The 25,870-nt window shown below is 51.6% G+C and overlaps 12 protein-coding genes across 12 annotated transcripts; 8 read left to right on the forward strand and 4 right to left on the reverse strand.

The window, feature by feature from the left end:
- Window positions 1-335: 335 nt before the first annotated feature.
- On the forward strand, window positions 336-1,973 carry N7532_007642 (putative hexose transporter; the record flags this gene model as incomplete). Its single annotated transcript, XM_056620134.1, has 4 exons — window positions 336-409; window positions 466-871; window positions 934-1,565; window positions 1,619-1,973. The coding sequence occupies 4 exons, from the start codon at window positions 336-338 to the stop codon at window positions 1,971-1,973; spliced, it is 1,467 nt and encodes a 488-aa protein (XP_056470940.1).
- A 337-nt stretch (window positions 1,974-2,310) lies between these two features.
- Window positions 2,311-4,737, reverse strand: N7532_007643 (uncharacterized protein; the record flags this gene model as incomplete). Its single annotated transcript, XM_056620135.1, has 4 exons — window positions 2,311-2,740; window positions 3,133-3,954; window positions 4,027-4,450; window positions 4,512-4,737. 4 exons carry the CDS (start codon window positions 4,735-4,737, stop codon window positions 2,311-2,313), a joined length of 1,902 nt encoding a protein of 633 aa, XP_056470941.1.
- Window positions 4,738-5,463: 726 nt separating this feature from the next.
- Window positions 5,464-6,441, forward strand: N7532_007644 (DUF1445 domain protein; the record flags this gene model as incomplete). Its single annotated transcript, XM_056620136.1, has 1 exon — window positions 5,464-6,441. One exon carries the CDS (start codon window positions 5,464-5,466, stop codon window positions 6,439-6,441), a length of 978 nt encoding a protein of 325 aa, XP_056470942.1.
- A 508-nt stretch (window positions 6,442-6,949) lies between these two features.
- On the reverse strand, window positions 6,950-8,196 carry rad14 (DNA repair protein RAD14; the record flags this gene model as incomplete). Its single annotated transcript, XM_056620137.1, has 3 exons — window positions 6,950-7,365; window positions 7,424-8,015; window positions 8,098-8,196. The coding sequence occupies 3 exons, from the start codon at window positions 8,194-8,196 to the stop codon at window positions 6,950-6,952; spliced, it is 1,107 nt and encodes a 368-aa protein (XP_056470943.1).
- A 305-nt stretch (window positions 8,197-8,501) lies between these two features.
- On the reverse strand, window positions 8,502-9,590 carry N7532_007646 (uncharacterized protein; the record flags this gene model as incomplete). Its single annotated transcript, XM_056620138.1, has 2 exons — window positions 8,502-8,950; window positions 9,029-9,590. The coding sequence occupies 2 exons, from the start codon at window positions 9,588-9,590 to the stop codon at window positions 8,502-8,504; spliced, it is 1,011 nt and encodes a 336-aa protein (XP_056470944.1).
- A 628-nt stretch (window positions 9,591-10,218) lies between these two features.
- On the reverse strand, window positions 10,219-12,489 carry N7532_007647 (Zn(II)2Cys6 transcription factor; the record flags this gene model as incomplete). The annotated part of the gene is made up of 5 exons (XM_056620139.1): window positions 10,219-10,905; window positions 10,957-11,017; window positions 11,083-11,221; window positions 11,398-12,272; window positions 12,326-12,489. The coding sequence occupies 5 exons, from the start codon at window positions 12,487-12,489 to the stop codon at window positions 10,219-10,221; spliced, it is 1,926 nt and encodes a 641-aa protein (XP_056470945.1).
- Window positions 12,490-13,309: 820 nt separating this feature from the next.
- On the forward strand, window positions 13,310-13,765 carry N7532_007648 (RidA family protein; the record flags this gene model as incomplete). Its single annotated transcript, XM_056620140.1, has 1 exon — window positions 13,310-13,765. The coding sequence occupies one exon, from the start codon at window positions 13,310-13,312 to the stop codon at window positions 13,763-13,765; it is 456 nt and encodes a 151-aa protein (XP_056470946.1).
- A 207-nt stretch (window positions 13,766-13,972) lies between these two features.
- On the forward strand, window positions 13,973-14,920 carry N7532_007649 (uncharacterized protein; the record flags this gene model as incomplete). The annotated part of the gene is made up of 1 exon (XM_056620141.1): window positions 13,973-14,920. The coding sequence occupies one exon, from the start codon at window positions 13,973-13,975 to the stop codon at window positions 14,918-14,920; it is 948 nt and encodes a 315-aa protein (XP_056470947.1).
- Window positions 14,921-15,571: 651 nt separating this feature from the next.
- On the forward strand, window positions 15,572-17,312 carry N7532_007650 (cytochrome P450; the record flags this gene model as incomplete). The annotated part of the gene is made up of 3 exons (XM_056620142.1): window positions 15,572-15,673; window positions 15,732-16,884; window positions 16,936-17,312. The coding sequence occupies 3 exons, from the start codon at window positions 15,572-15,574 to the stop codon at window positions 17,310-17,312; spliced, it is 1,632 nt and encodes a 543-aa protein (XP_056470948.1).
- Window positions 17,313-17,913: 601 nt separating this feature from the next.
- Window positions 17,914-19,025, forward strand: N7532_007651 (SDR family NAD(P)-dependent oxidoreductase; the record flags this gene model as incomplete). The annotated part of the gene is made up of 5 exons (XM_056620143.1): window positions 17,914-18,006; window positions 18,057-18,172; window positions 18,224-18,699; window positions 18,756-18,892; window positions 18,957-19,025. 5 exons carry the CDS (start codon window positions 17,914-17,916, stop codon window positions 19,023-19,025), a joined length of 891 nt encoding a protein of 296 aa, XP_056470949.1.
- A 720-nt stretch (window positions 19,026-19,745) lies between these two features.
- On the forward strand, window positions 19,746-21,458 carry N7532_007652 (uncharacterized protein; the record flags this gene model as incomplete). Its single annotated transcript, XM_056620144.1, has 1 exon — window positions 19,746-21,458. One exon carries the CDS (start codon window positions 19,746-19,748, stop codon window positions 21,456-21,458), a length of 1,713 nt encoding a protein of 570 aa, XP_056470950.1.
- A 1,402-nt stretch (window positions 21,459-22,860) lies between these two features.
- N7532_007653 (uncharacterized protein) lies at window positions 22,861-25,686 on the forward strand (the record flags this gene model as incomplete). The annotated part of the gene is made up of 5 exons (XM_056620145.1): window positions 22,861-22,881; window positions 22,947-23,472; window positions 23,533-24,438; window positions 24,516-24,914; window positions 24,968-25,686. The coding sequence occupies 5 exons, from the start codon at window positions 22,861-22,863 to the stop codon at window positions 25,684-25,686; spliced, it is 2,571 nt and encodes an 856-aa protein (XP_056470951.1).
- Between the last annotated feature and the right edge of the window lie 184 nt (window positions 25,687-25,870).

Below are 25,870 nucleotides of genomic sequence, written 5' to 3' on the forward strand. Positions count from 1 at the left end.
TCGACCCAACGACAAGGAAGTAACCCCGCACTGAGGGAGACAAATAGGCTAATCAAGCAATAAATTAGTTCTGTTGAGTAGGTGGACTTAGCTTACCGAGATCAAATTACAGTGTTAGGCTGATTTCTCGGTTATATACCCTTGCGCCAATCAATAAGTATGTTCAACTTCCCCCAAGACACGAGAATGCTGCTTGAAGCAGGTCCGAGACAAATATTCTTGAATATTGAATATGCAAAATGACTGGCCATCCAGAACTAAATAACCCCCCCAAGGGGTATTTCAATCTAGCAGGCAGGGCTTTCCCACGAGTGAAATGGTGGAGGCAGCGGAACATGCGGTCGTTGTACTTTTACATCGTGGTTTTGATCGTGACAAACACGGCAAACGGATTCGATAACTCTATGATGTATATTACCTATGTAAGGCTTTCCTAATTGAAAAGAACCTCGCTAATTCTCGCAGGAATGGCCTACAAACACTATCCTATTGGCAGGATTACTTCAATCATCCGCGGGGACCCACATTGGGGCTGTTCAACTGTGTCATGAGTGCTGGTGCACTTACTGGACTGGTTATTTTACCTTTCATGCTGGACCATTTTGGCAGGAAGATCTGTTTAGTTTTTGGGTCCCTCTTTATGCTTTTGGGCGTGGCGTTGCAATCCGGGTCCATCAACTTCTCGATGTTCGTGGGCGCTCGGTACATCTTAGGATTTGGCGATATCATTGTAATTTGCACGGCTCCTTTGCTCATCACAGAGATTGCTCCCGCGCAGGATAGGGCAATCTTGGTAACAATCGCTGGTGCGACATATCACTCAGGTGCATTCATTGCTGCTTGGACGACATATGGCACTCTGAAGATCAAGGCAAGTTGTACCACAAAAGAACCGAGAACGAGATCATTACTATGACTAATACCTCGTAATAGAACGAATGGTCTTGGCGGGCACCAAGTCTGATACAGGGCGTTTTTACTCTGTTGATGCTTGCAGTCGTTTGGTGGATCCCTGAAAGCCCACGATACTATGTTTCGAAGGACCTGCCAGAGAAAGGCCTCCAAGTTCTGGCCTACTATCATGCAGAAGGCGATGAATTGGATGAAGTGGTGCAACTTGAATTTACCGAAATCACTACTGCCATTGCAATGGAGAAGAATGCAGAGCACTCTAGCTCCATTTTGGACTTCCTGCGAACCCGTGGGAATCGCAAGCGACTTCTGATTATCGTTTCATTCGGACTTTTTTCACAGTGGTCAGGAAATGGACTGGTGTCCTACTACCTGAATCTCATCATGGACAGCATTGGCATTACCGACGCCAACGAGCAATTGTTGATCAATGGTGCCTTGACTTCTTTCAGCCTGGTGACGAATCTATTCTTTAGTTTCTTCGTTGATAGATGGGGTCGTCGACCGATCATGCTGATCAGCTCCGCAGGAATGTTAGTCGCGTTTGTGGTATGGACTGCCTTGTCGGCGCAGTATGATGCACATGCCAGCTCTAGTCTCGGATCTGGGGTTTTGGGGATGATATTCATCTACTACTTGTTCTATAATCTGAAGTCAGCATTTACATCCTTGAACGCTTTTGACCTCACTGCTAATTATTTGACAGGTCAGGCTTAATTGCCAGCTATACAACGGAGATCTTGCCGTATACGATGCGCGCCAAGGGCTACACGATTATGGAGTTTGCGATGTACATCGCCTTGTTTTTCAACCAATATGTGAACCCTATTGCCCTTGAAAACATTCATTGGCGCTACTATATATTCTACTGCTGCTTCTTGGCCGTGGAGGTGATTGTCATCTGGGCCGTGTATGTGGAAACTCGATATGTCCCGCTAGAGGAGATCACGCGACTGTTTGACGGAGATGATGTCGCGGCAGCCACGAATGTGGAGATGGAGAAAGTCCAGGAATCTGGCAAAGGGCTCACTACAGCAGTTCACATCGAGAGGGCAGCATAGCACCTGTGAGCGGCCAGTGGCACTTTCCAGGTCCTGAAGGTCACATATTGTCAGAGGGCCCATATAGAGTCAGCGTTAATCACTACCGAATCTCATCTAGGCAGTGTTGCCTTTGTTTGAAAAGTTCTTAGATTGATTAAATACTGCTTCATGGAATAGTACTCGAGCCGGCCTTGATAGCCCGATACACGTATTAGTGGGGAAAGTAGTGTATTCGGGCATAAATCAAGTATGTTATCAGATAGGTGATCAGGCGCATGACTGAGACAGTGTCCAAGTAGGTAAACAGGTAGGTGTTCGGGCAGACGACCAAATCGATGATCAAATATGTGGCTGGTTATTGTCTCACATCCTCAGATAATAGGTCATTCAATACAGTGGCATCGAGCTTGCGCAAGTGACTGGCGTGAATGGCAACCATGGTGCATTCTAATCCGCTAACACCGGCGTCCGTATCCTCCTCGCCTGCCTCCTCCAAATCCGCCACCATAACCTCCGCCGTGTCTTCCTCCATAGTGTCTTCCTCCATAGTGTCTTCCTCCATAGTGTCTTCCTCCATAGAACCCCAGACTGAACCCGCCACCTCCAGGGGGTCCTCCCCAGCCTCCGCCTGGTCCGAATCCCCCGCCCCCCATGCCCATTCCTCCTCCGTAATGTCGGCGAGGAGGCCCACAGACTCCCATTCCGCCCATCCCCCCGCCGTAGATATGCCTGCGAGAAGGGGGTCCGAATCCCCCCATACCCATGCCCATCCCCATGGGGCGACGCTGGGGGAATGACATGCAAAGACCCATATTGCGATTGATCAAGGCCGGCTGTATTCTTGTTCGTGTGAAAATGGAGGATGCGTTGGAAGGGAAAATGCTTTGCAGGATATTTGAACGGTGCAATGTATATTTTGTCCCACAGTCGTGAGTGCCCGATATAAGTACTAGTCTTTGTACGTGCTGCGGCGTCGTGTGCGTCATCCGCCGAACAATCCTCAGCATCGGTCCCGTGGCTCGTCCATCGCCAAGGCGCAGCTCACGCAACGGTTTACAAGATTCGGCCAGGCAGAAGTATCGAATGTGATCGTCGATTTTGTTTCTTTTTTCCTCGACCGCCAAGTCAAACGGACACAAGGTCTATGCTCTAGCCTGCTTGGGCTCAGTAATGGTACTTGAAGTCCACGTCACCATCGCCGGTCTGCACACGACGCGTATCCTCCCTCTCTCCGCTAGTTATTTGTTCTTTGATTTTGTTCTCGCGTCGCAAATACAAGCCGAAGCATGTTATAACGATCTGCGACACGACTAGCGAGCCCAGGGAGAATGCATTGCCCAGGACATATGGGGACTCCCGGTACACCTGGCCGGCCACGATCCCTGCGCAATTGCCCATTGTCTGCTGGAGTCCGATTTCCAAGGCTCGCCGATACTGCGGAGCGATGTTGACGTTCAACCAGGCCACATTTAGTCCCACGGCCGTGTATGTGGTGATGCCAATCAGGAATGTCGCAAAGTACTGCACCGCGGTGTTTCCGACCGTGAGGAGCAAAATGTATCCAATGATTCCGAAGATGTTAGTTGTGAAGATGAAAGAAGCAAACTTGGAGTACCGATCGGAGCAAAATGCGATCGCAACGAAGATGATGGCTGCCCAGATATAGACCGGGACAGTCAGCACATTGCTCATGAGCGAGTCGTAACCCATTCCTTGCAAGATGGTTGGCAAAAAGGTACTGAATCCATACAGCAGGATATCCTGACAGAACTGGATCACTCCGGAGCAAAAGAGTTTTGGGTCGCTCAGGGCGATCCGCATCTCTTCCCAGCTGAACTTGTCGCTTCCCATATACTTGCGACGCTGTTCATTCCGCACGCGCATCATCCACCTTTCCTCTTCATTGAGGAAGTAGGCTTCGGCTGGATTGTTGGGCAGGCCAAACCAGATCAAGATAGCGCACATGGCGCTAAACAGGCCTTCGATGATATACACCCATCTAGAATCATTTGTCAGCCTTAGTCTTCTTCCACTCCATTCGGCAAGGGAACAGGGGACAATCAATGCGTACCTCCACCCTGCTTTGCCTCCAATCCCATCCATATGCAGAAGACCATATGCTAGCAGACCCCCAACTGCCCCGGAGATCGCGGCACAGCTCATCAGATATGACACCCGTTTCGCTTGCTCCTCACGGCGATAGACCATTGTCAGATAGAGGTTCAGACAGGGGAACAAGCCGGCTTCGCATGCCCCTAGGATGAGGCGTGTGGCGTACAGCGAGCCCACCGACTCGATAAAGCCGGTAAAAATGGTGGTCAAGGACCAGACAATACAAAGCGCTGTCAGGATATTCCGGGGCGTCAATTTCTTCATGAGCACTGCCCACGGGGACTCAAATAGTACGTAGGTCACGTAAAAGATGGAGACAGCAATGGAGAATTGGTTGTCAGAGGCGTTGATATCCTCGGGCATATGGGCAACCTTGACGTTTCCTACCGTTCCGTGAGCTTCTTATTCCATTCGTCCTTTTGGGTCCTGCTCTCTGGATCATACCGATATTCGACCGATCCAAGAAACAAGATAGATACGTCAGCATGATGATGGGCACAAAGGCGGCATCCAACTTCACGAGCAACTTCTGTTCCTTTTTCGGGTCGAGAACGACGTCCAGGGCCTCGCCAGCGCAGCTGTCATTACCAATTTCCCGATCGCCTTCCTTTTGCACGGAGAGTCTGGGCTCGAGGGCGACCCCATTCTGGTGCTCGGTCTCTCTCGACATGAATTGGTCTCGCTGTTCTCGGGTGTACCCCTGAAATGTTCTTGTGAGAAACAATGAATCCCGCTTCGAGGGCCGCGGCGGGTTATATGATAGCAAGTCCGGGATGGCACAATCGAGCCGCCGATGAATCAAATCAAATGGGATAAGGTTGATATCAAATGACAATAAGGGCAGCGACGAGATAAGAGCTCAGCGCGGATGTGCTCCTATCTCGCCGCTGCAGGCCAGATCCCTAATGTACCCTGCTGGACCTTGATGCTGTGGAGTGGAGGGCAGCCGTCGGCCCGACGAAAAGCGGCGATAAGAGCAGCGTCCTGCCAGCCAGCACCGCCTTCGCCACTTTGTGCCGCTCGTCTGCTCCGCTTTTTCTCCTGCGATGTCTGCGGATCTTTCCTGGTCGAGGAAGGCAGCCTTGCCCGCAGCGAACCAGGCCGTCTCATTGGCGATGGCCCACGGGTGAGAACGTAGTTGTGCGGAGACGCCCCGAGCTTCCCCAGACCGTCGGCAAGTGGGACCCGATGCGAGATAGTCGACAACTGGGGGAGAGACCGGGGATGGCATGGCAATGGGATGGGGCTGCCAGAAGACAATCCTCTTTTCATAACCGAGGCACTCGTCGAACTCTTCTGGACTCAGGGGAATGATCAGCTTGTCTTCCTGATTGTCTCGGAAGGAGGTAGTCGGGATTATATACCTCACCTCACACTATCATCCCCACCGAACATCATGGGAAGCGTTGCGGTCACTTCGCAGGAGGCTCGCCTGCTATGTCGCGAGAATCGCCTCACCAACACATCCGGCGTCGCACCCGGCTATTTGCAGGCCAACCTGCTTGTGCTCCCAGCCAAGTATGCTGTGGATTTCCATGATCTCTGCTTGCGCAACCCAGTGTCATGTCCGCTGCTAGGAAAGACAGCCATCGCAGGCGACCCACTCGCCGTGCAGCCCGCACAGTGTATCCAAACGAGCGATTTCGATATGCGAACCGACTTCCCCAAGTATCGAGTGTATAGAGACGGCAAGCACCTGGAGACGCGGTGTGATCTTCGCGATCTTTGGACATCCGATCATGTTGGTTTTTTGATCGGCTGCTCGTTTTCCTTCGAAGATGCCTTGACAGCGGCAGGTTTGCAGCCTCGACATCAGAAAACCAATTCCATCGTTGCGATGTACCGGTCAAACATCCCCCTTCTACCTGCCGGGGTCTTTACGGGGGCCAACTGCATTGTCTCGATGCGACCATATCGACCAGAGCAGATTGATCGTGTGCGAGAGGTGACACGGCCCTATCTCTCCACCCATGGCGAGCCTGTGGCCTGGGGATGGGATGGTGCAAAGAACCTCGGCATCACAAACATTGATAATCCGGATTTTGGGCAGCCACAGGTCTTTGGGGAGGGCGAAGTGCCCGTGTTCTGGGTAATTTCCCTCCTACTATTCCCAGGATTTTCGCTAATATCCCTCTCTCAAGGCTTGTGGAGTGACACCACAGATTGCGGTAGAGTCCGCCGGTGCGCAAATAGACGGTTTAGTCTTTGCTCACGAACCTGGACATATGCTGATAACGGACTGGACGGCCGAGAGCCTGCAGAGCCTCCGACCGGGTATTGTCTAAAGGAGGACCGCCAGAGTCTCTCCTATGATTTCACGATTCAAAGTATCGACCTCGTCAGGCAGTCCTGGTTACTCCCTCTCCAAGTTTAGCAGTTATGCAATCATAGATCAGCCCGAAAGGCCGAGCTGGAGTATAAGTGATATGGCTTATTTAAACAACATGTCTTCGTAACTCGTAACCGGGCCACCTATCCGATCAACTGCCCAGTCATTTACCCGGTAATCTACATTAGTAGTGTACCCAGTTATCCACCCAGTCACCTATATGATCGGCCACCTGATCATGTACTATGCATACACTGTAGAGGTGACAGCAGATGACCGGGTAGATATTGAGTCACATAAATACGAGAGGGATCGAAACCCTTGCAGAAACGGTTGTATTCATTCTACTATGAGAAATTGGTCTTATTCATACTGTCGACCTGTCCGACGGTGACGGATCAGCGAGGATCGTTCTACCAGTCGAAACCGCTCGGGATCGACTTGTCGCCGGTGTTTTACTACATGTGCGATAGTAGAATAAAGAAAACACGAGCGAGTAAAAATGATCATGATCGTGACTTCGTAAGAGGCAAAATCCAGTGCTATGGTATACTTAAAATTCCAATTCCTCCACTTCCATTCCGCAATCCACACAGGTCTTGACTCCGATGCCCGTTTCTGGATTCTCTACCGATCGACCCCATTGATGGACATGTCTTCGGTTGCTGGCCAGATCATCGCCGAATTCCCCACCGGCAGCCCCCTTGCGATTTCGTCGATAAGCCTCCACGCGAGTTCGCTTCTTCAGATCGTTCAGTTTGCTCTTGAACTTGGCTTCTCGTCGCTTCTTTTTATCGTCCTCACGCCGCTCAAACTCGGCATCAAGAGCCTCGGCGGATCCCCATTTCTTCGCAGAAAAGGCGTACTCTTCAACCTGGTAGCGGAGGTACAGCATCATGTTGTTCCAGGTGGATTTGTGAGGATTTGGCTTCTCCAGACGAGGAAGAAGTTCTTCATCCCGCAGTTCAGCTATCGTAAAAGTCAGCATTGCTGTAATTGATATTCGTGTAGAAGCAAAGTAACTTACGGTCTGTCAAAAGATAATCCTCCTTGGCCTCCGTTTTGGTAAGAAGACTGTACTTCTCCGGGAACTTTTCCTTGCAGGAATTGCAGATGCAGCAGTGAAGCATTTCTTCCCACTTCCAGTCAATCTCCAGACTTCCGCACTCCCGGCAAGTTTTTTGCTGGCTTTTGTCGTCCAAAACGCTCAACCCAGGTTCGAAGGGACCCTCCCGATTCTGGCGCAAAGAGCGAAGCAATTGGTGGCGCTCCCATTCCTTCTGGGTCATGTTGGCCGGTTTATCGTCCTTCCCATCGCTTACATGGAGTTGCTTATTGAAGGGGTCGTCTTCCTGCGTCAAGAAGCCGCCTTTCGTGTCCGTCATCTTACTGAAGTCATAGTCGACATAGCGGGTGAAATTGCGCGCTGGCTTGATCGTGTCTAGCGGGCGATCTGAGGAGGTATTTGACCGTGCATCACGCATCGTGGCGGGTGGATTGGCGGCCGTCATGGCGTTATATGAACGTTTGACTCCTTGAGTCTGTGCCGCGGCCGGAGGTTGGGCTCTTTCGGCGTCCCTTTGTTCTCGAAGAGCTTTGGCTTTGATTCGATTGACTTCCTAGTGAGAAGATGGTAAGGTGAGCAGGTGATCGATCAAGGGAGCGCTGAGGCTAAGCCATAGTTGCGTCCGGGGCACCTACAATCTGCCGTTTCTGCTCGGGCGTCAAGGGACCACGCGGAAGTTGACCAGGAACAGGTGCATTTAGCCGCGGGGGCGTCGATGGCCGATTTGCCGACATGGCGCCGAGTTGCTGACGGTGATGCGCGGGTGAAAGCAACTTGAAGTGGAAGTAAGATCAACGGAATGGAGGAAATTAATAGATGGCCGGCGCTTCGAGACTCGCCGCCCGCCTCGCCGCCCGCCTCGCCGCCTGCACGGCAATTCCATATCACCACGTGATCGGCTTATCGGTCATACAATATTGTATCGTAGGGTAGGACGGGACTCGAATGAACCTGATCAAAGAAGCACCTTCAATTGTTCGAACGAAACAAAATCCTCTATCTGAGGGCAACGAGTGCGTCAAGAATCCACATCTGACGCTTATAGATCGGGAGCAAAGGTGCCTTGTGGCATGCTGTCTTCATCCCGTTCCTGGCCATACAGCACCTCGCAGACGCCCCCCACGGGGATATCCATCACTGCGTCCGTGCCTTCACTCCAGATCTCGCGCCAGTTGACTTTGCGATTTTGGGGGCCCATAATTTGATATGAAGTTGCGCCAGGCTTCATCTTGGTGGCGCCACCAGGCCTCCGCCGTGCTTTCCCGTCAATTACAGCAACATTTGCAACCTCATCCACGATGTTCTCAATACTGTTCATGGGGAGGGTCAGGTAGCCGGTGTTGTACGAGGCGAGCGCAACGTAGATATAGACGATAGAAATTACCAGCCATGACGGAATGGCTAGTGACCACCAGCGATTGGGGTAATAGTAGATGCCGAGCTGGTGAAGGAATGGAGAAGGGAGATACGACCAGAGCAAGTAGAACACTATGTTGATCGATAGCGGTTAGCCTGAGGGATGCCTTTGGTCTTCGTGGGGTCTCGCGGAGGAGGGCCAGTGCTTACAGAACGCGAGCGATGATGCCAGATAGAGAACAAATCCGTAATACTCGTAGGTGGGCACTTTGGGGCTGGCGCGTGGGACTGTCGTCGCGCGTCGGGCCGACTTCGCGACGGCGGCTTCGGTGTCGTTGGGGGTCTCGACATCAGAGCTATCAGGAGTGGTGGGGCGTGATGTAGTAGTGGAGAAGGGCGGTCGCAGTAGGGATGTCAACGAAGGCGAGGGAGGGAGAGGGGTCGGTGGGCGGTTGTAGAATGGAGGCGCAAAAGCATTGGGTCCGTGGAGTGAGCTGGACGACTGGCGGAATGGATGGTGTCTCCCAATCTCATCGGTGGAGTTATCTGACTCCGAATCCGAGAAAGACTGGGGGTCGAGAGAGTAATGCGACTGAAAATCAGCGTCGTCTTCCACCTCGATCTCGTCGTAGCCGGGTGAGGTGACGCTGTCGTCTTCGGCATAGCTCTCCTGAGCTTCCTCCGGCGAGGCGAGGTCGTCGAGGAGTGGCGGGAACGGCTGTTTGTATTCGAATGACCCTGAAAAGTCTGCCTGTTTTGCCGTTTCCTCCATTGCAGCCGTGGAGGTGCTCAGCACGATCGCAACACCTGTAGTTGTATTAGTAGTTGGGCTAAAGTGTTTCAACGGCGGATGTTGATACGCCGTGATTGTTTTCTGCCGGTGATTTGGATTTACCGCTTCATATCCCGCCTTCCGACGATACTACAGTCAACTTTTACAACCAGCATCCACTACCAAATCCTAATGCAACGGACACTGACCGTCCTGAAACGCGGTTCTTCAGTTGGCCATCGAATAAAGTCCGTCTCTCCGAACAGAGGCTTTTCCTCATATGCCAGTTCGTCACGGCAACCGACAGGAAACAACACTAGTCGGAGGAATTCGACGGTGATGGATCCTTTACAACTGTTGGCGTCCTTGCGGGGTGCCAGCTAAAGGAAGAGTGAGACAGCTATAAACAATGGAAACTCGTATTCTCGTAGCTATAGAGAGGAAGAAGAGAGGAAGCTCAAGTGGGGCACGGACTTGCCGCCTTTGCCAAGAGTTGATCGTCTCTGCTAAAGAACAACAGATCGTGATTAGTTTCCAGGGTTTTGGAAGTCACATTCTCGGACGACAACAAAATATGGAATTTCACACGCCCCAATCACATGTGGTAACTCGACTATTCTTGTCATATTCAAAAACCGACCGACGAGATAGTATGCACCTTGAGCCTGGCTATCACCGGCTTTATCATGTTTTGAATCTTTTTAGCAGAGGAGAATTTCCGTCCAAAAGAATCTAACAGTTCCACAGCTAGCTCCAAGTCAGTGATTGCTCTGCTATGGTCCACGACCAGAAACAAATTGTCGGCCTGTGCCGTTGAGGTATACATCAGAGAAAGAGCGGAGTTAAAGACTGCAACTAAATTAAGCCAATTGTAGGCGAATCGGTGTTGGCGATGTAAGTTAATTGCTTGTCGAATTGCCATGCCAGAGGCTTCTGCAAGGGTTTTCATTCCGGAGGCATCCAAGTTTGGGTTGAGCGGCGAAGGGCGATATAGCATAATAATGTGGGTGTAGTAGTTGAGGTCAAACCAGCTCGTACAAAGATGGGGCACTTTTGATTGTAGATCAGGGAGTGGAAATGGCATGTCACGGCGCCATTCGACAAGTCGTTTGTGGAGATCTTGGATCGTCTGATCCCGTACCTCTGGATTTTGTTGAGAACCAAGTCTTGTTGAGTGTACTCTGGTACCAATGTCACTGGCAATTTTTCGTAGTGCCAGAATATGAAGTGGTACGGCCATTGGGGATGGCTCCAGACTGTGAGAGGGTGCTATTGCGTCCGGCTTGATATTTTCATCATCCGCATCCGCAAATGGCTAGAGAAGAAGATCAGCTCTGGATTTAATATGATGTAGTGATGGACAGACCTCAACTGTGATATCGTCGTCTTGGATAGCGAAAGGGCGACCCAAAGCCAATGAAACAACCCTAGAACGCTTGGCTGTTATTATCAAGTTCTGGGTTGACTCAAGTGTCTTGGGAGGAAGTATTACCGATCCATCATGTATAGGGAGAAGAAGATTCGCTTCTGTTGCTCAGCGACGTCCACCGGTAGAGCCTGATATATCTCGGAGGTATGGAGTCCCATGCCTGTCGCCATGCGCGCAGCCACGCCGACCAGGAACCACGTATCTGATGTGAAGATGAAAATTTAACCAAAAAGGAACTTCGATCTTGATTAGGTTCTTGGTTACCTACTGGGTCCAATTTTATTAAAGAATGAATAAGAGACTTGCAACATCAAAGTCTCCAATCCAGCCTGGTCCGAGGAATTAGCTTATCACAATGCTTGCATCGAGCTATGTCACTCACCAAATCGCCGCAGCCCATGGCCGCCTCGAAATAGGTCATGGCCTTGTTGAAGAATCGAACCGGCTCATCCTCATCCATCAAGGAAACCGAGCAGTAGGTCGTCGATCCGATTGCCAGAATCATCCATATTCGGAATTGCCACAGTGAAGACTGGCCTAAGGGGTCAGACGGGTCGGCATAGACCCTCCACAGAACCTGTTCAAAGTCTTTTTTTCGAATGATCGGATATAGGGTATGGGAGTGGGCGAAGTAAAATCCCAGGATGTAGCTGATGTGACCAGGATCCAACAAGGCCAGGTCTATTACGTCTCCATATTCCTCGGTAGATGTGTTGTCGAGGATCGAAGTAAAATTTTGAAGACTGGCAAGTGGGTGATTCATCTCGAAGAAAACCGGATTGATGTTGGACAAAGTATCCATGTTCCAGACGGGATATGGATTCTCCTCATTATTCGCCTCATCGAATACAAAGCCATCTTGGTCTGGGGACAATCGCCGAAGTACCGATTCGGTCAGTTTGGCGAAGGAAACCCCTGACGACGAGCCAAGGTAGCGTTCTGCTGCCGCTTCTAACGATAGCAGACGTAGTTCCTCTGCTATATTTTCTGATCGTTGCGCTGGGGCATCCACAAACGGCGAGATTGGGAGGGTGTCCAGGGAACGTATCATGTTCTCGACGGGCTGCGCATGAGGCGGTTTGTTCGTGGCTTCTGTTGGATTCTCAAAAAACAGAGGGTCATCCCCCACAGGTAAGTCGGGACTTTGGTCCCAAGCATGCAAAGACGGGTCATTCTGCGAGTTTTGCGGAGTCAGTGACGATACAAGCTGCTGTTCGAGTTCCTTCACGCGACGTTCCAACCCGCGCACATAGCTGGTATCCTTCGTTAGCCAGCTCACGCTCAGCACCACAGCTTGCATACTCACGCGACTGGATAGGAAGCCACCTGTGTCTCGTCATCGAGGAAGCTGCATGCGATCTTGGCGTGCTTGCAGGCACGGCATTGGGGCAAGGTCTTGTCGCAGCGTTTCTTGCGGCGATGACACCGCTTGCAGGAACTCTCAGCCCTCGCTGTCGATTCCGGCATCATCAAGTGACGGAAAGAGCAGGAAAGACAAGCGGTGATCGAAATCAAAAAGGTGACAGCCTCGGTGTCTCGTCGGAATTGTGACGCGGCGGAGGCGATGCTAACTTGCCTTATCTCGCATCGACCACTGCCTTCCTACTTTGACCTGAGGGGCACCCTCCTTCTTGCTGGACTCTCGGCGAACAACACAAATGCATTCATGCACATTGATTTATTGCTGCTGCTCATGTAGAGGCTATCCCCTCCACCAGAGTACTATCAACAGACCCCACAGGGCTCTCGACGAAGCTGTCACTGTGACTGGCGTGCGGGGAAGCAGTTGCCAATCAGCGGGGACGCATTACTCTTGTGGCATTCCACTTTCCTACAAGAGTCATCAGAAGCACCGAAAACGACCAGAGACTCAAATTACAGAATACTCGATACAAAAGATCAACTCTGGACGAGGTGAGCATGATGATGAAGCACAGAACAGCATCCCGTTAGTGTCTGGCAGCGGCAGCTGCTATCTACTCCATCCCGACGATGCGAACGCGATAAACACAAGCTGGTCATGCTCAGATCGCGTGCTTTGATCTTTGCCATGAATATTTGGAACACAGCGTCTTCTTTTGGACTGCCCTCGATGGCCCATTGTTCTCTGCTGTTTCGGCGTCGCCGTCGTCGGTGTCCACCGTCGGACCGTCCGCCATCGCTGTGCCAGCCGTCACTGCGCTAGAAGGAGATATATCAACACTGATAGACTCCCATTTTTAACAAGCGCACTTAAAAGTCTCGCGAAGCTGTGTAGCTTCGCTTTAAATCGACTTACTACGCCTTCAACATGTTTCCAAATGGCAAATCGTTCCTCCTCGACCCCGAGAAGCGTGCCGGTCCAACCCGATACTCCCACGCCCGAGTCGTAGAGCCTGCAATGCACCACACCATCTACGTCTCGGGAATTGCTGCCGTTGCTTCAGATGGAACCTACGAAGGTGTTGTCGAAAACCCCGATGGGTCCTTCACCGTCGACGTCCGACACCAGACCGCTGCGATTCTACACAGAATCGACAGCATCATCCAGGGTGCTTCCAATGGGAAAGCCAACCTATACAATATCGTCGACTCAACCGTCTATATCCTCGACATGAAGACTCAGTATGCCGACATGAATAAGGAGTGGAACAAGATCTGGACCGATCGCGCGAGTGCTCCCAGCCGGGCAACAATCGGGGTCAATGAGCTCCCTGATCCTCGATTTGCGGTGGAGATTAAAGCAACCGCGATATTTGAGGCGTAAAACGCAACTGAGAGAATGAAATGGTGTGGCAGTCATCTATTATTATTCTAAGAGAACTACAGACTACACAATGTGGGGCTGGCGGCGCTGTCGGCCTCGCCGAAGCCTAGAGAGAAATGTCTCAGTTAAATCGCCAACGTGATCACCTCGTGCTAAGTTTTTTTTGGAACAATTGTGCCAAAAATCCTATTTGTACAATTCCACGCTATGTCACACATTTATGAATCCACTGGCATCCAATACTGTGAACTGAGAGACTTTACCTTTGAGAGTGGTGACACTCTCCCCTCCGTCCGTCTGGCATACCAAGACTTCAACCCGAATGGCAAGCAGCTTGCACTCATCCCAACCTGCTTTCGCGGAAGAATCAATACCACGCTCAGCTTCACCACGGGCGCGCTCCAGGATTATCGTGTCGTCGTGGTGGCGCTATTCGGCAACGGGGAATCGTCGAGTCCGTCCAACACTGCTAACTTCCCTGCTCTACTGAGCTATCATGACTGTGTCCGAGCTCAGCACAGGTTGCTGGTTGAGCATTTGAAGATCTCCTCGGTGGAAGTGATGATTGGCTTCTCGATGGGCGGACAATGTACCTACCACTGGGCTGCCATGCACCCTGAGATGATTATAAATGCGGTGATGATATGCTCATCTGCCAAAACCAGCCTGCACAATTATCAATTTTTGGAGGGCCCCAAAGCTGCTCTGGTCCACTCAGTGGACTACAATAATCCGGCAACCAAAAAAATGCCCATTCGTGGACTACACGCATTTGGACGAGCGTATTCTGCATGGTTAACGAGCGCCGAGTGGTTCGAGCAGCGGCTTTTTGAAAAACAAGGATTCAGTTCTCTTGGAGAGTGGGCCGAATCAGTGGGAGAGAAGAATTACGAGGATTGGCATCCCGAGAATCTCTTGGCCATGGTTGGGATGTGGCAGCGGTCAGATATCAGCAAAGTATTGAAATCCAGCGACCAGGAAATGTCTCTGGATGTTGCGCTGCGCAGGATCAGTACAAGAATCCTGCTCATGCCCTGTTATACTGATCAGTACTTCAGGTGGGAGGCAAGCGAGAAAGAGGCCAAGCTGCTCTCAAATGGACAGCTGGCGGTGATTCCATCAGTGTGGGGTCATACTGCTGGAGGGGGGGAGTAACGGTGAGGATACTGAATGGATGGATCAAAGGATTCGAGAATTCTTGAATAATACTGCTAGTAGTACTGAGGCCTCTACGATAGTGTAGCTTTGTCGACACACTACCATGGGAAATCTTGTAATGAAGCCTATACCTTAGGACATGAACATTACTCTAAACACTAGGAACCATGACAGGATGATGAAACGCAGAATATGGATTTCGTAATTTAGATGGAATACCATATAACTAGGCAATGCACAAATACCCAACGTCTCCGCCTTCCCCGCCACAACGGTGGGTGTCGGTTGGCCGTTGTGCTCAGCTGACCGTTCAGAATACTGTTTGGGCGACTGTTTCTATGACTGCTAGTATGTATGGTGGTCAATAATTCAAACGTCAGGCCCTACTAAATTTGGAAAGTGAGCTTTGGCCGCTAGAACCCTCCGTAACGTATCTTAAAATTCGCTCATGTCGGACTGTCCGAAGGCTGTCCGGCGAGTGCCGACAGAGGAAAGCCAACCTTGGGCGATGGGGACATAGAGGACATAAGCGAGACCCATAGAGCCCGACAAGATAAAGACAGAATATTGTGTTATGTACAGGTTATATAACCCGTGGCGGACAAATATACCCTGTAGCTTTGCGACGTCAAACATACAGGCTCAAAGATGATACATGTCAAATCGGAAGAACAACTGCCTCTCTTGGGTGTAGTTCCCACAAATTATCTCTTGGGTCTGATCCCGGTGCTTCTGTATCTGATATACAAGGTAGGTCGAAGGCTCACCATCTCTGATTCTCGCCCATCTCATCTCTTTTGTGTTTTAGGTAGCTTTTGCGACCGATATCCCCCACATCAAAGGACTCCCTGAGATCCCGGGGGCTCTCCCGGTTGTTGGCCACCTGTTCAAGCTGGGTGACGACCATGCGACGGTCTGCGAAGGCTGGTGGCGCCAGTATGGCCATTCCGTCTTCCAGATCAAACTCGGTAACACGCGGGCAGTCGTGGTCAACTCCTTCGAGGACTGCCGCAAAATGCTGCTCGGCCACCAAAATGCGGTCATCGACCGACCCAAGCTGTACACCTTCCATGGGGTAGTTAGCAGCACACAGGGTTTCACCATCGGGTCTTCGCCGTGGGATGAATCGTGTAAGAAAAAGCGCAAAGCATCGGGAACTGCACTCGGAAGGCCCGCCCTCCGCAACTATCACCCGATGTTTGATCTGGAAAGCTATTGCATCGTCCGAGATATGTACCGCGACAGCTCGAACGGAGCGCTGGAAATCAACGTCCGGCCCTATATCCAACGATATGCCCTGAATACCACCTTGACCCTCTGCTACGGTATTCGCATGGACGCCGTGTATGATGATCTGCTTCGCGAAATTCTGCATGTCGGCTCGGCCATTTCGTTACTTCGCAGTGCTTCCGAGAATCTGCAGGACTATATTCCTGCCCTCCGATATCTCCCCAATAACGAGAAAAATGCACGATCGAAGGAGCTGCGCGAACGACGAGACGCGTACCTCAACTTATTGCTGGACAAAGTGCGGGCGATGATCAAGAAGGGCACCGACAAGCCCTGCATCTCAGCTGCTATACTGAAAGACGAAGAAACAAAGCTCACCGGCGTGGAAGTCTCTTCAATCTGTTTATCGTTGGTGTCTGGCGGATTCGAAACGATCCCGGGCACACTCACCTCGGCCATTGGATCCCTGTCCACCCCAGAAGGCCAAGTCTGGCAGGATCGGGCATACGAAGACATCAAACGACACTATCCTGATATCCGAGAGTCCTGGACGAGTTCGATCAACGAGGAGAAGGTGCCGTATGTAAATGCGATCATCAAGGAGGCCGGCCGGTACTATACAGTCAGCGCAATGAGTCTGCCCCGCAAGACGGTCACCGAGGTCAACTGGAATGGAGCGGTTATCCCACCAAAGACCATGATCCTGATCAACGCCCAGGCTGGGAACCATGGTTCGTCCTGACACTTGCACTGTCCCTGGCTGTTCACTAACCCAAGAGTAGATGTCGATCATTTCGGGGCGAGCGGCGGCCAGTTCAACCCTGAGCGATGGCTCAAGTCACTCGATCCGCCGGTGGAGAGTGAAGTGACGGGCCTGCCGCATCTCAGTTTCGGTGCGGGCTCACGTGCCTGCTCCGGCCAGTACATTGCCTCGCGCCTGCTATACGCCGCGTTGGTCCGCCTTCTGTCGACGTACAAGATTGTTGCGAGCGAGGAGCACCCGCCTAACACGGATTATGTGGACTACAACCAGTTCAAGACAGCTCTAGTTGCTATCCCAAGAGACTTCAAAGTTCGCTTGGTCCGGCGGGATGACGCGATGACTAGTGAGTGTTTGAACCTGGCAGAACTCAGAACGAAGGAGCATTACAAGGAGTAAAGCAGGCCGAGATGTTTTCAAGTATATTATGCATTTTGTGGTCTTTTCGAATGATGTTTGATTTTTAGAGAAGATTGCTGTAGCCGCAGTTCTTTGCCTCAGATCATAGTCCCAATTATGGCTTTTCATACATCCAATATTACTTGAGACTGTATATCCTGACTACATGAGTAGAGTACAAACAGGCTTCTGTTATGCGTGATGGATATTAAAGCGCATCCGAGTAGAAGCCCATTGGTTTGCCTCCATAGTCTTCATCGGCTCGTAGAGTAGGTGACTACTAGGCAGAACCCGTGTCATGAGGAGTGTGGTCTTGGGCAAAAGAGGTAAACCAAACCAAACCAAACCAAACCAAACTCTGATTTACAATGGCAGGTTCTATAATTAGGGAGGGCTGCGGGCCTGGAACAAATTGATTTCCGTGTATATGAAGATGATTGATTTGTTCATTTAGCTGTCATTGCTCTGTTACTATTGGTGTTCGGCCGGCCCGACGCCCAATCGGGATTTCCCCACTTTCTTATTGGACCAAAACAGATAAATATTGGCGACTTTTCACCAGGCGATTCAAACCTAGCATGTTAATTCGAATCATATCAACATGTCTCTACGCGCACTAGGGTTATTCGAAGTCAAGGGAAGGGTTGCAGTGGTAACAGGCGGGAGCAGTGGTATTGGGCTCATGATCTCCAAAGTATGTGGTAAATCAGCACCCTGGTAAGAAACAGGTATTCAAATTTGAAGGGACTGGTATCAAACGGAGCCAAAGTATATCTAGTCGCACTGTCAAGTGATCCCATCGAAGAGGTCGTTCATGAGTTAAACGAATTAGGCCGCGAAGCCGGGGGAAGTGCAGAGGGGTATGTATGTCGCAAGGATGGAGGAAGGGGATACTGACTCTCCATTCATAGATATGAGTGCGATATTTCTTCCAAAGATGCGATATGGCAGCTAGCTCAGAAGGTCTTTGAAAAGGAACCGAAGTTGGACATGTTGATCTCCAACGCTGGTGTCCGACACGATCCTCCACTGGCATGCAATGTGTTGACTGCGTCTTTGGAGGAGCTGCAGACCTCAATGTGGTCGATCGGAAGCAAGGAATGGGAGAATACATTCAGGGTGAATACGACGGCCCACTACTTTCTCAGCGTTGCCTTTCTCCCTCTCCTCGCCGCGGCGGCGTATCAGCCCATTAATGGAGGAAAGGGGCGCGACGAAGGACGAGGAGTTGTGGTGATGACGAGCTCATGCGCCAGTATGCACAATGCTACCAATGTCGATCTGACGAGCTATGCATCCAGCAAGGCAGCTACCGATCATCTTGTGAAGTTGCTGGCCGCCAAATACAACCGTTTCTATGTGCGTGTGGTCGGTATCAACCCGGGATGTACGTGAAACCATATTCCCACCCACGAAGCCACGAGATTGACCAGATTTTTCCAGTTGTTCCTAGCAACATGAACCCAGTGGGTGCTGAAGGGAATATTTTCGGTTCCCTGTTCGAAAAAGTCCCGGCCAAGCGCGCAGGCAACTCCGAAGACATCGCAGGGACGGTCTTGTATCTCGTTAGCAGGGCAGGGGTGAGTCATCTAGATAGAAACTGCATTTCATGTCGCATAACTGACGATCATCTTACTGAGATAGGCATATGTTGACGGAATTTCGCTTTGTGTAGATGGCGGCCGCGTTTTGCTGGCCAACGGGCAGGAGTGACGATACCATGTGTGCACGTAAGCTAATAGCGCCGAAATTGAGACCTAAATACAGATAGTGGTATCGGTCGGGGCTCAATTTCCTATTTTAGCCCATTTGACTTCCTGCCTTTGATCGATGGGCGATCCAACACCGACAGAAAGAAAAAACGGTAGACACACCAAGAAGTTCCATATCCATAACACTCATTGCAGCTTTATCGACCTCACAAGATTAGGAGTGGTGATATTACAGGTTAGATGACTGTTTATATGACCGTTCAGCTGAACGTCCAGAAGACTGTTTGGGCGGCTGTTTTGATGTATGTAGGGCGACCAGATTGAGTTCAGGGTATAATCCAGACATGGAGTCCAACTGAGATTGGAAAAGTGAGCTTTGGTCGCTATAACCCTCTGTACCAAGTACAAGTCGCAAAGTCTAGTGAAAATCTCAATTTGACGTAGGGTACGTTTGGTTAGCTATCCTGGCGTCGAGTAGAATCGGTCTGCCCGCATGGCTTTGTATCGGCGAATCCGATGCGGGGAACTTCGGACATGCTTCAGCAAGAGACGTACAATGCCGAAAGAAATCAAGCTTGGGTCAGCAATTTTCGAATGAAAATATAGCCAGCTCACACAATAATCCCTTGATCATTCGATTATTCGCCATGTCGGTAGCATTCTTAGCGGATCAGACGCAGTGGGTGTCGTCGTACCTGATCTAGTGAGATACGCACAACTAATGACATTTAGATCCCGGATATCAGCCGAGGAATTACACGATGCGGCCACCAAATTAGGATTCAAAATCCCCGATGGGCCAGAAGCAGAGGCCTATCTGCATCTGCTTCAGTCAGCTGAGGCTGCGATGAGACGGATTCAAAGTGACGATGACTATATCCATCCAGCCTTGTCACCGGTCGAAACAAAGGACCCGAGATTGTACTGGGAGCCTGCAGCTGCGGATAATCCCATGAATGCATGGAAGCATCGCTGTCAGTTGATTGCGGCCAACCCGACCAGCACAACACTTCGCGGGAAGACTGTTGCAATCAAAGACAACATCTCAATCGGTGGATTACCCATGACAGTCGGAACATTCGCCGAGCTTCTATGCGACGACACCGGTGCCCTCCCAATCTCCCCGATCGATGCTTCTGTAGTCTCGCGTGTTCTGGCAGCTGGAGCGACAATCAAAGGCTCCTCAAATTGCGAAAACTATTGCGCGTCTCCTCTCTCCTACAGTGCAGCCAGCGGACCCGTCCACAATGCATGGCTGCATGGGTATACCTCTGGGGGCAGCAGTAGTGGATCTGCGAGTCTTGTCGCGGCCAATATTGTAGAACGCGAACAGGGAGCACCATTTGGAGACGTGGTTGATTTGGGAATCGGCGGTGATCAAGCGGGTTCCGTGAGGATACCTGCTTCATACAGTGGGATATATGGGCTCAAGCCTACCTATGGTCTGGTCCCATATACTGGCGCAGTATCTCTAGCACCAATGCTTGATCATCTAGGTCCTCTTGCCAGCACACTGGAAGACATTGCGTCTTTGCTTCAGGTGATGGCGGGCTATGATGGACTCGATCCGCGTATGACGCCCGAATCTCCATTGCGATCCCAAGTGCAGAACCATCCCCGCCTTTTGTCAGATTTTCGAAATCGCACACTTGAGGATGGCCAGAAACGCGGCTCGGGGCTGAAGATTGGTCTGCTCATCGAGTCCTTCGAGGTACCAGGACTGTCCGACGAGGTTCGCGATGCCGTCCGACAAGCCGCGCGGCATTGCTTCACAGCTGCCGGGGCAGAAGTGCTCGATATATCCGTTCCAATGCACCGTGACGGGAGTTTGATCTGGACAGCAGCTAGCCGGATGTCGATGTCCGAATGGGTGTGTCAAGGCAAGACGTCGGGGTTTCTCTCCTTTCTGCCGCCGCATATCCAAGCAAGATGGCCTCCAGACCAAGATATGTATGAATTGCTGACGGCGACCAACCCAGCCCTCGTGAATGTGATGCTGAGCGGGCCTTTCCTAGAGAAGCACTTTGGTGCAGGCGTTGAAGCCAAAGCCCATCGCAAAGCATTCGAGCTTCGAGCCGCCTACGACCAGGCGTTCACCCAAGTGGACATCCTGGTCACACCCTGCGCCCCGACGGTTGCGATGCCGCATCCAAAGATGCAGGCTGATGCGGATGGGCCGGCATCGAGCATCATGGACAAGCTATCAGCGGCGATCGGGGTGACCACCAACACCGCGCCGTTCAACGTTACGGGCCATCCGGCTCTCAGCGTGCCCTGTGGGTTTGGTCGAGGGCCCAATATGAGTGTCGATTCGACCTCTGCGGCATACTTGCCGATTGGCATGCAGCTGGTGGGGCGTCGATGGGAAGACGCGACGGTGCTGGCAGCGGCGGCGGTTTGGGAGGAGGGCAGGCTGCTTTCATCTGATGCATGACTTCTCTAGCGAGAGTGAACTGACGAGTAGTAGATAGCGAATAGAAACCATCTGCAGATCCGGTTCGTCTCCATCGCGACTTGCATGATGCTACTACAGTACTAGTAGCACAATGACAGAGGAGTAGGAGCAATTCCAAAAATCGGCGAATGAAGCCGCGTGGACCCGTCGCCGCTCTCTTTGCTTTTTCTGCTTCTCCTCCTCTCTAGTATGTACTACTACACCACCACTGCTGCTGCTGCATATCATTACACACGTCTCACGTGCCAGCACAAATTAAGGCACGGAGGGCTCTCCCTCATCCCTGTCAAACCCTCAACGCGGCGGTAACACGCGTTCGTCCCAGTTGAGCCCTCGGCGCAGCTTGCAGCATCGGCCATCCCAGCACTCAGCAGCTACAAACTCGCCTCTGTGCTCAAATTGCAGAATGCGCATAGCTGACCAGGCTGCACTGCAAACTCAGTCGCCATCACCGCTGGACCCCTTGCGTCTCCGTTGACAAGTCCCCCGGGGGACGCGAACGAGAGCAACGAGGAAGCTGGGAACGAGCGAGATGACGCTGTCACCAAAGCTTCTTCAGCCCTAATGGAAGGAAAGATCCGCCATCACGTTGCACAAAGAGGATTTGCCCGCGATCGAAGAATGCCATTCGAGGAGCTGGCGCAGCACATCCCTGCTGCACCAGACCACAGCCTTTCCCGGGACGATGATGTTGCGAACATGCCGCTATGCCTCACGCCCGATCTACTAGGACGAGCGCGAACCCACAGCTCAGCTCTGTCTCCGCTGCTCCGGACAGTTCCTATGTACACTAGGTAGATCGACTCCCCTCGGCCGGGTGTGTTCAGGGGAGACAGTCACTTCACGATCAGCGCGTCTCCACCCGATAGTTTGCTCCTGTGGGTCCCATATCGTGCAGGTTCGCTCTCCGCTCTTTGCGCGCTGCGGCTTCCAACTCGTGCAGCAAGCATCGTGCATCTCAAGAAGCCGCGAAAATGAGGGCTGGCATGGCCAGGGGCTGCTCGACGGTGTGGCATCCAACCTTTCCTTCTCCGGTGATGCATAGAATGGTCTGGTGTGACGCACAAAATACAGGATCGACAAACTATCGCGTTCCAAAGATTTGGCGCAGTGCGACCCACCTATCAGCGCGCCCACAACGCGCGACTGAACTATGCCAATCTCTGTTGCGGGTGACAGGTCGAAAAGCCGGTGGGGATGCCACACGCCAGAATGTCGACGAGGGGCGGCCCGCTATGCCCTTTTTTTTTTTTTCCTTGCTCGGACGGAGAAATTATGGGTCAAGACGAGCTTGTCACGGCGTGCTCCTGTCTGGATTTAATGGCCATTCCCCCCGTCGCTCGGGCGCGAGGCCAGGAACCAGGCACACACATTCCCCGCCATGTCTGATCTCAGTCCCACCGTACGTGCTCGTCGTACATTTCAGCCCGAACCGAAGGTAGAGATCGATGCTGACCAGACCACTAGGATCCAAATAGTGACCCAAACGTCGGTTCATCGCGAGGTGACGCCTCGTCCACCTCAGGCGATGCCGTGAGTAGCCTCACGGGAGGAGGTGGCTCGTCGGCCTCGGCGCTGATGATGACCTTGCTGCCGGCCCTGATCTACGCTCTGTTCTGGTTTGGCCTCTTCATCATCTTCCGGCGAACGCAGCGGCGATGGTATGCGCCGCGATCTCATCTACCGGATATTCATGAACATCGTCGCAGCCCCGAACTGCCATCGGGCTGGCTGAATTGGTTTGGTACTTTCCTCAAAATCGAGGACAACCATGTGTTGCATCACTCGTCGCTGGACGGATATCTATTTCTACGTTTTCTGCGCGTACTGTGTGCGACGTGCTTCACGGGTTGTCTAATCACTTGGCCCATTCTCTTCCCCGTCCATGCGACGGGCGGCAACGGCAACGGCCAGCTCGACATTCTCAGCTTCAGCAATGTCGCGAATCCCAATAGGTACTATGCCAATGTTCTCGTTGCGCTTATCTATTTCAGTAAGTCAACATTCGACGAAGCCCAACCCTGCTCATTGGAGGTTCCTAACTTGCGTGTAGCCTTTGTTTTCTATGTGGTGACTCGGGAGAGTCTCTACTATGCCAACTTGCGTCAAGCCTATCTCAACTCCCCCGCCTATGCGTCTCGAATTTCATCCCGCACCGTCCTGTTCATGTCCACACCAGAGGACTACCGAGACGAAAAGAAGTTGCGACACATTTTTGGCGACACAATCCGACGGATCTGGGTGACCTCCGACGTTTCCAAATTGGAAAAATTGGTGAATGAGCGTGACAAGCTGGCTTTCAACCTGGAAACCGCCGAGACGAATCTCATCCGAAGGGCAAACAAGGCGCGTGTTAGCGCGATCAAGAATGGCGAGTTCTCTTCAGATACTTGTCTTGATTGCGAGTCTAGCAATCCCGCTGGGTCGCACAAAGTACAGCGTCCAACTCACAGACTCAAGTTCTTTGGTCAAAAGGTGGACTCGATTCATTGGTATCGGTCCGAGCTGGTCAAGATTACCGAGCAGGTGACGGATCTGCAGAAGAAACATCAGGATGGACAGGCGAAGCATCTCTCTGCCATCTTTGTCGAGTTCAACTCCCAGTCCGATGCGCAAATTGCCCTGCAGACCCTCTCACATCACCAGCCGTTCCACATGACTCCCCGTTTCATTGGGGTGTCGCCCGAAGAAGTAGTATGGTCGGCACTGAATCTCAGCTGGTGGCAACGCATCATCCGGAAATTCGCAGCGCAAGGAGCCCTGGCGGCACTCGTCATTTTTTGGTCCTTCCCTGCTGCGATTGTCGGAGCCATCTCCAACATCTCCTATTTATCCAACCTGATCCCGCCTTTGAAGTTCATCGAAGATCTCCCCGACCTGATCAAGGGAGCAATCGAAGGTCTGCTCCCGTCAGCCGCACTGGTAGCTTTGATGTCGTTGGTGCCAATCATCTGTCGCAGTAAGTGCTTCCATATTTCAGAAATGAGCCCGATAAAATGAATGAAATTCAAAAGGGTGCTGACATTTACGTCCTAGTCTTTGCCAGGCGAGCTGGTGTCCCATCCACGGCCAGAGTTGAGCTATTCACACAGAGTGCTCATTTCGTTTTCCAAGTGGTGCAAGTATTCTTGGTGACGACTTTGACCTCGGCCGCATCGGCTGCCACCTCACAAATCATTCACGATCCACTCTCGGCAAAGGATCTCTTGGCCCAGAATCTTCCTAAAGCCACCAACTTCTATATCTCTTACTTCCTACTTCAAGGGCTTAGTACGAGCTCTATGGCTCTCGTCCAAATAGCGAGTGCCCTGGTGTTCAAATTTGTGACAACGTTCTTCGCCTTCTCTCCGCGTCGACTATTTCGACGATGGGCCGAGCTCGGTAGTTTGAGCTGGGGCAATGTATTCCCGGTTTTTACCAACATGGGTGTCATTGGTAAGATTACTCCGTCACGGCCGAAAATCTGAGCTGCTCTAACACCTCGACAGCTCTCACCTACTCTTGCATTGCGCCACTGATCCTCGGATTTGCCTTCGTTGGTCTATACCTCGTCTACCAGGCATATCGCTACAACTTCTTGTTCGTGTACGAGATCGACATCGATACCAAAGGACTTGTCTATCCCCGAGCCCTCCAGCACCTTCTCACGGGAATCTACCTCGCCGAAATTTGCATGATCGGTCTTTTCGCCATTAAAAGCGCCATTGGCCCGGTGATCATTATGCTTATATTCACGATCGGCACTGTGCTGGCTCACATGTCCCTCAATGAAGCCCTCGCCCCTCTCAACACTTTCCTGCCACGGTCTTTGGACGCAGAAGAGGAGCTACTCCAGGAAAAAGAAGATACCATTGCCGAGATCAATGAACAACGCCGCTCGCGAGCCTTGGCTTTCTGGAAATGGTTCCACCCGAACGTGTACAAGGACTACGCCGCTTTGCGTCGCAAAGTGCGTCGAAATATCGCGGAGGTGGAGTACACCGAGGAGGAGATGCGCACCGCATACTTTGAACCGTGCGTCGCGTCTCCTGCGCCCACGCTTTGGATTCCACGCGATAAGTGGGGATTCAGTCGACACGAAGTGATCGAAACCGACAATAGCATTGATATTACTGACGAAGGTGCCCACCTCAACGACAAGAACAAGATCGTGTGGGACAAGTACGACCCCCATCTACCTCTGCGGGAATTGAAGACCCCGTATTAATGGTCTTTACTTTTTGTTGCAACGCGATTTAATAGGAATGACGATGTTATAATGATGAATGACTAGTAAATAAAACGGGCTATGCTGGCATTCTGGGTGAATATCTGGGATCCTATACGATTGGCGTTGAGGAATAGTTAATGAAATTGAAAATATCCAGAACATCAAAGAGATTCAGATTCGA

The sequence above is a fragment of the Penicillium argentinense genome, assembly GCF_028826775.1.
Source record: "Penicillium argentinense strain IBT 30761 chromosome Unknown utg000009l_segment0_segment0, whole genome shotgun sequence".
NCBI lineage: Eukaryota > Fungi > Ascomycota > Eurotiomycetes > Eurotiales > Aspergillaceae > Penicillium > Penicillium argentinense.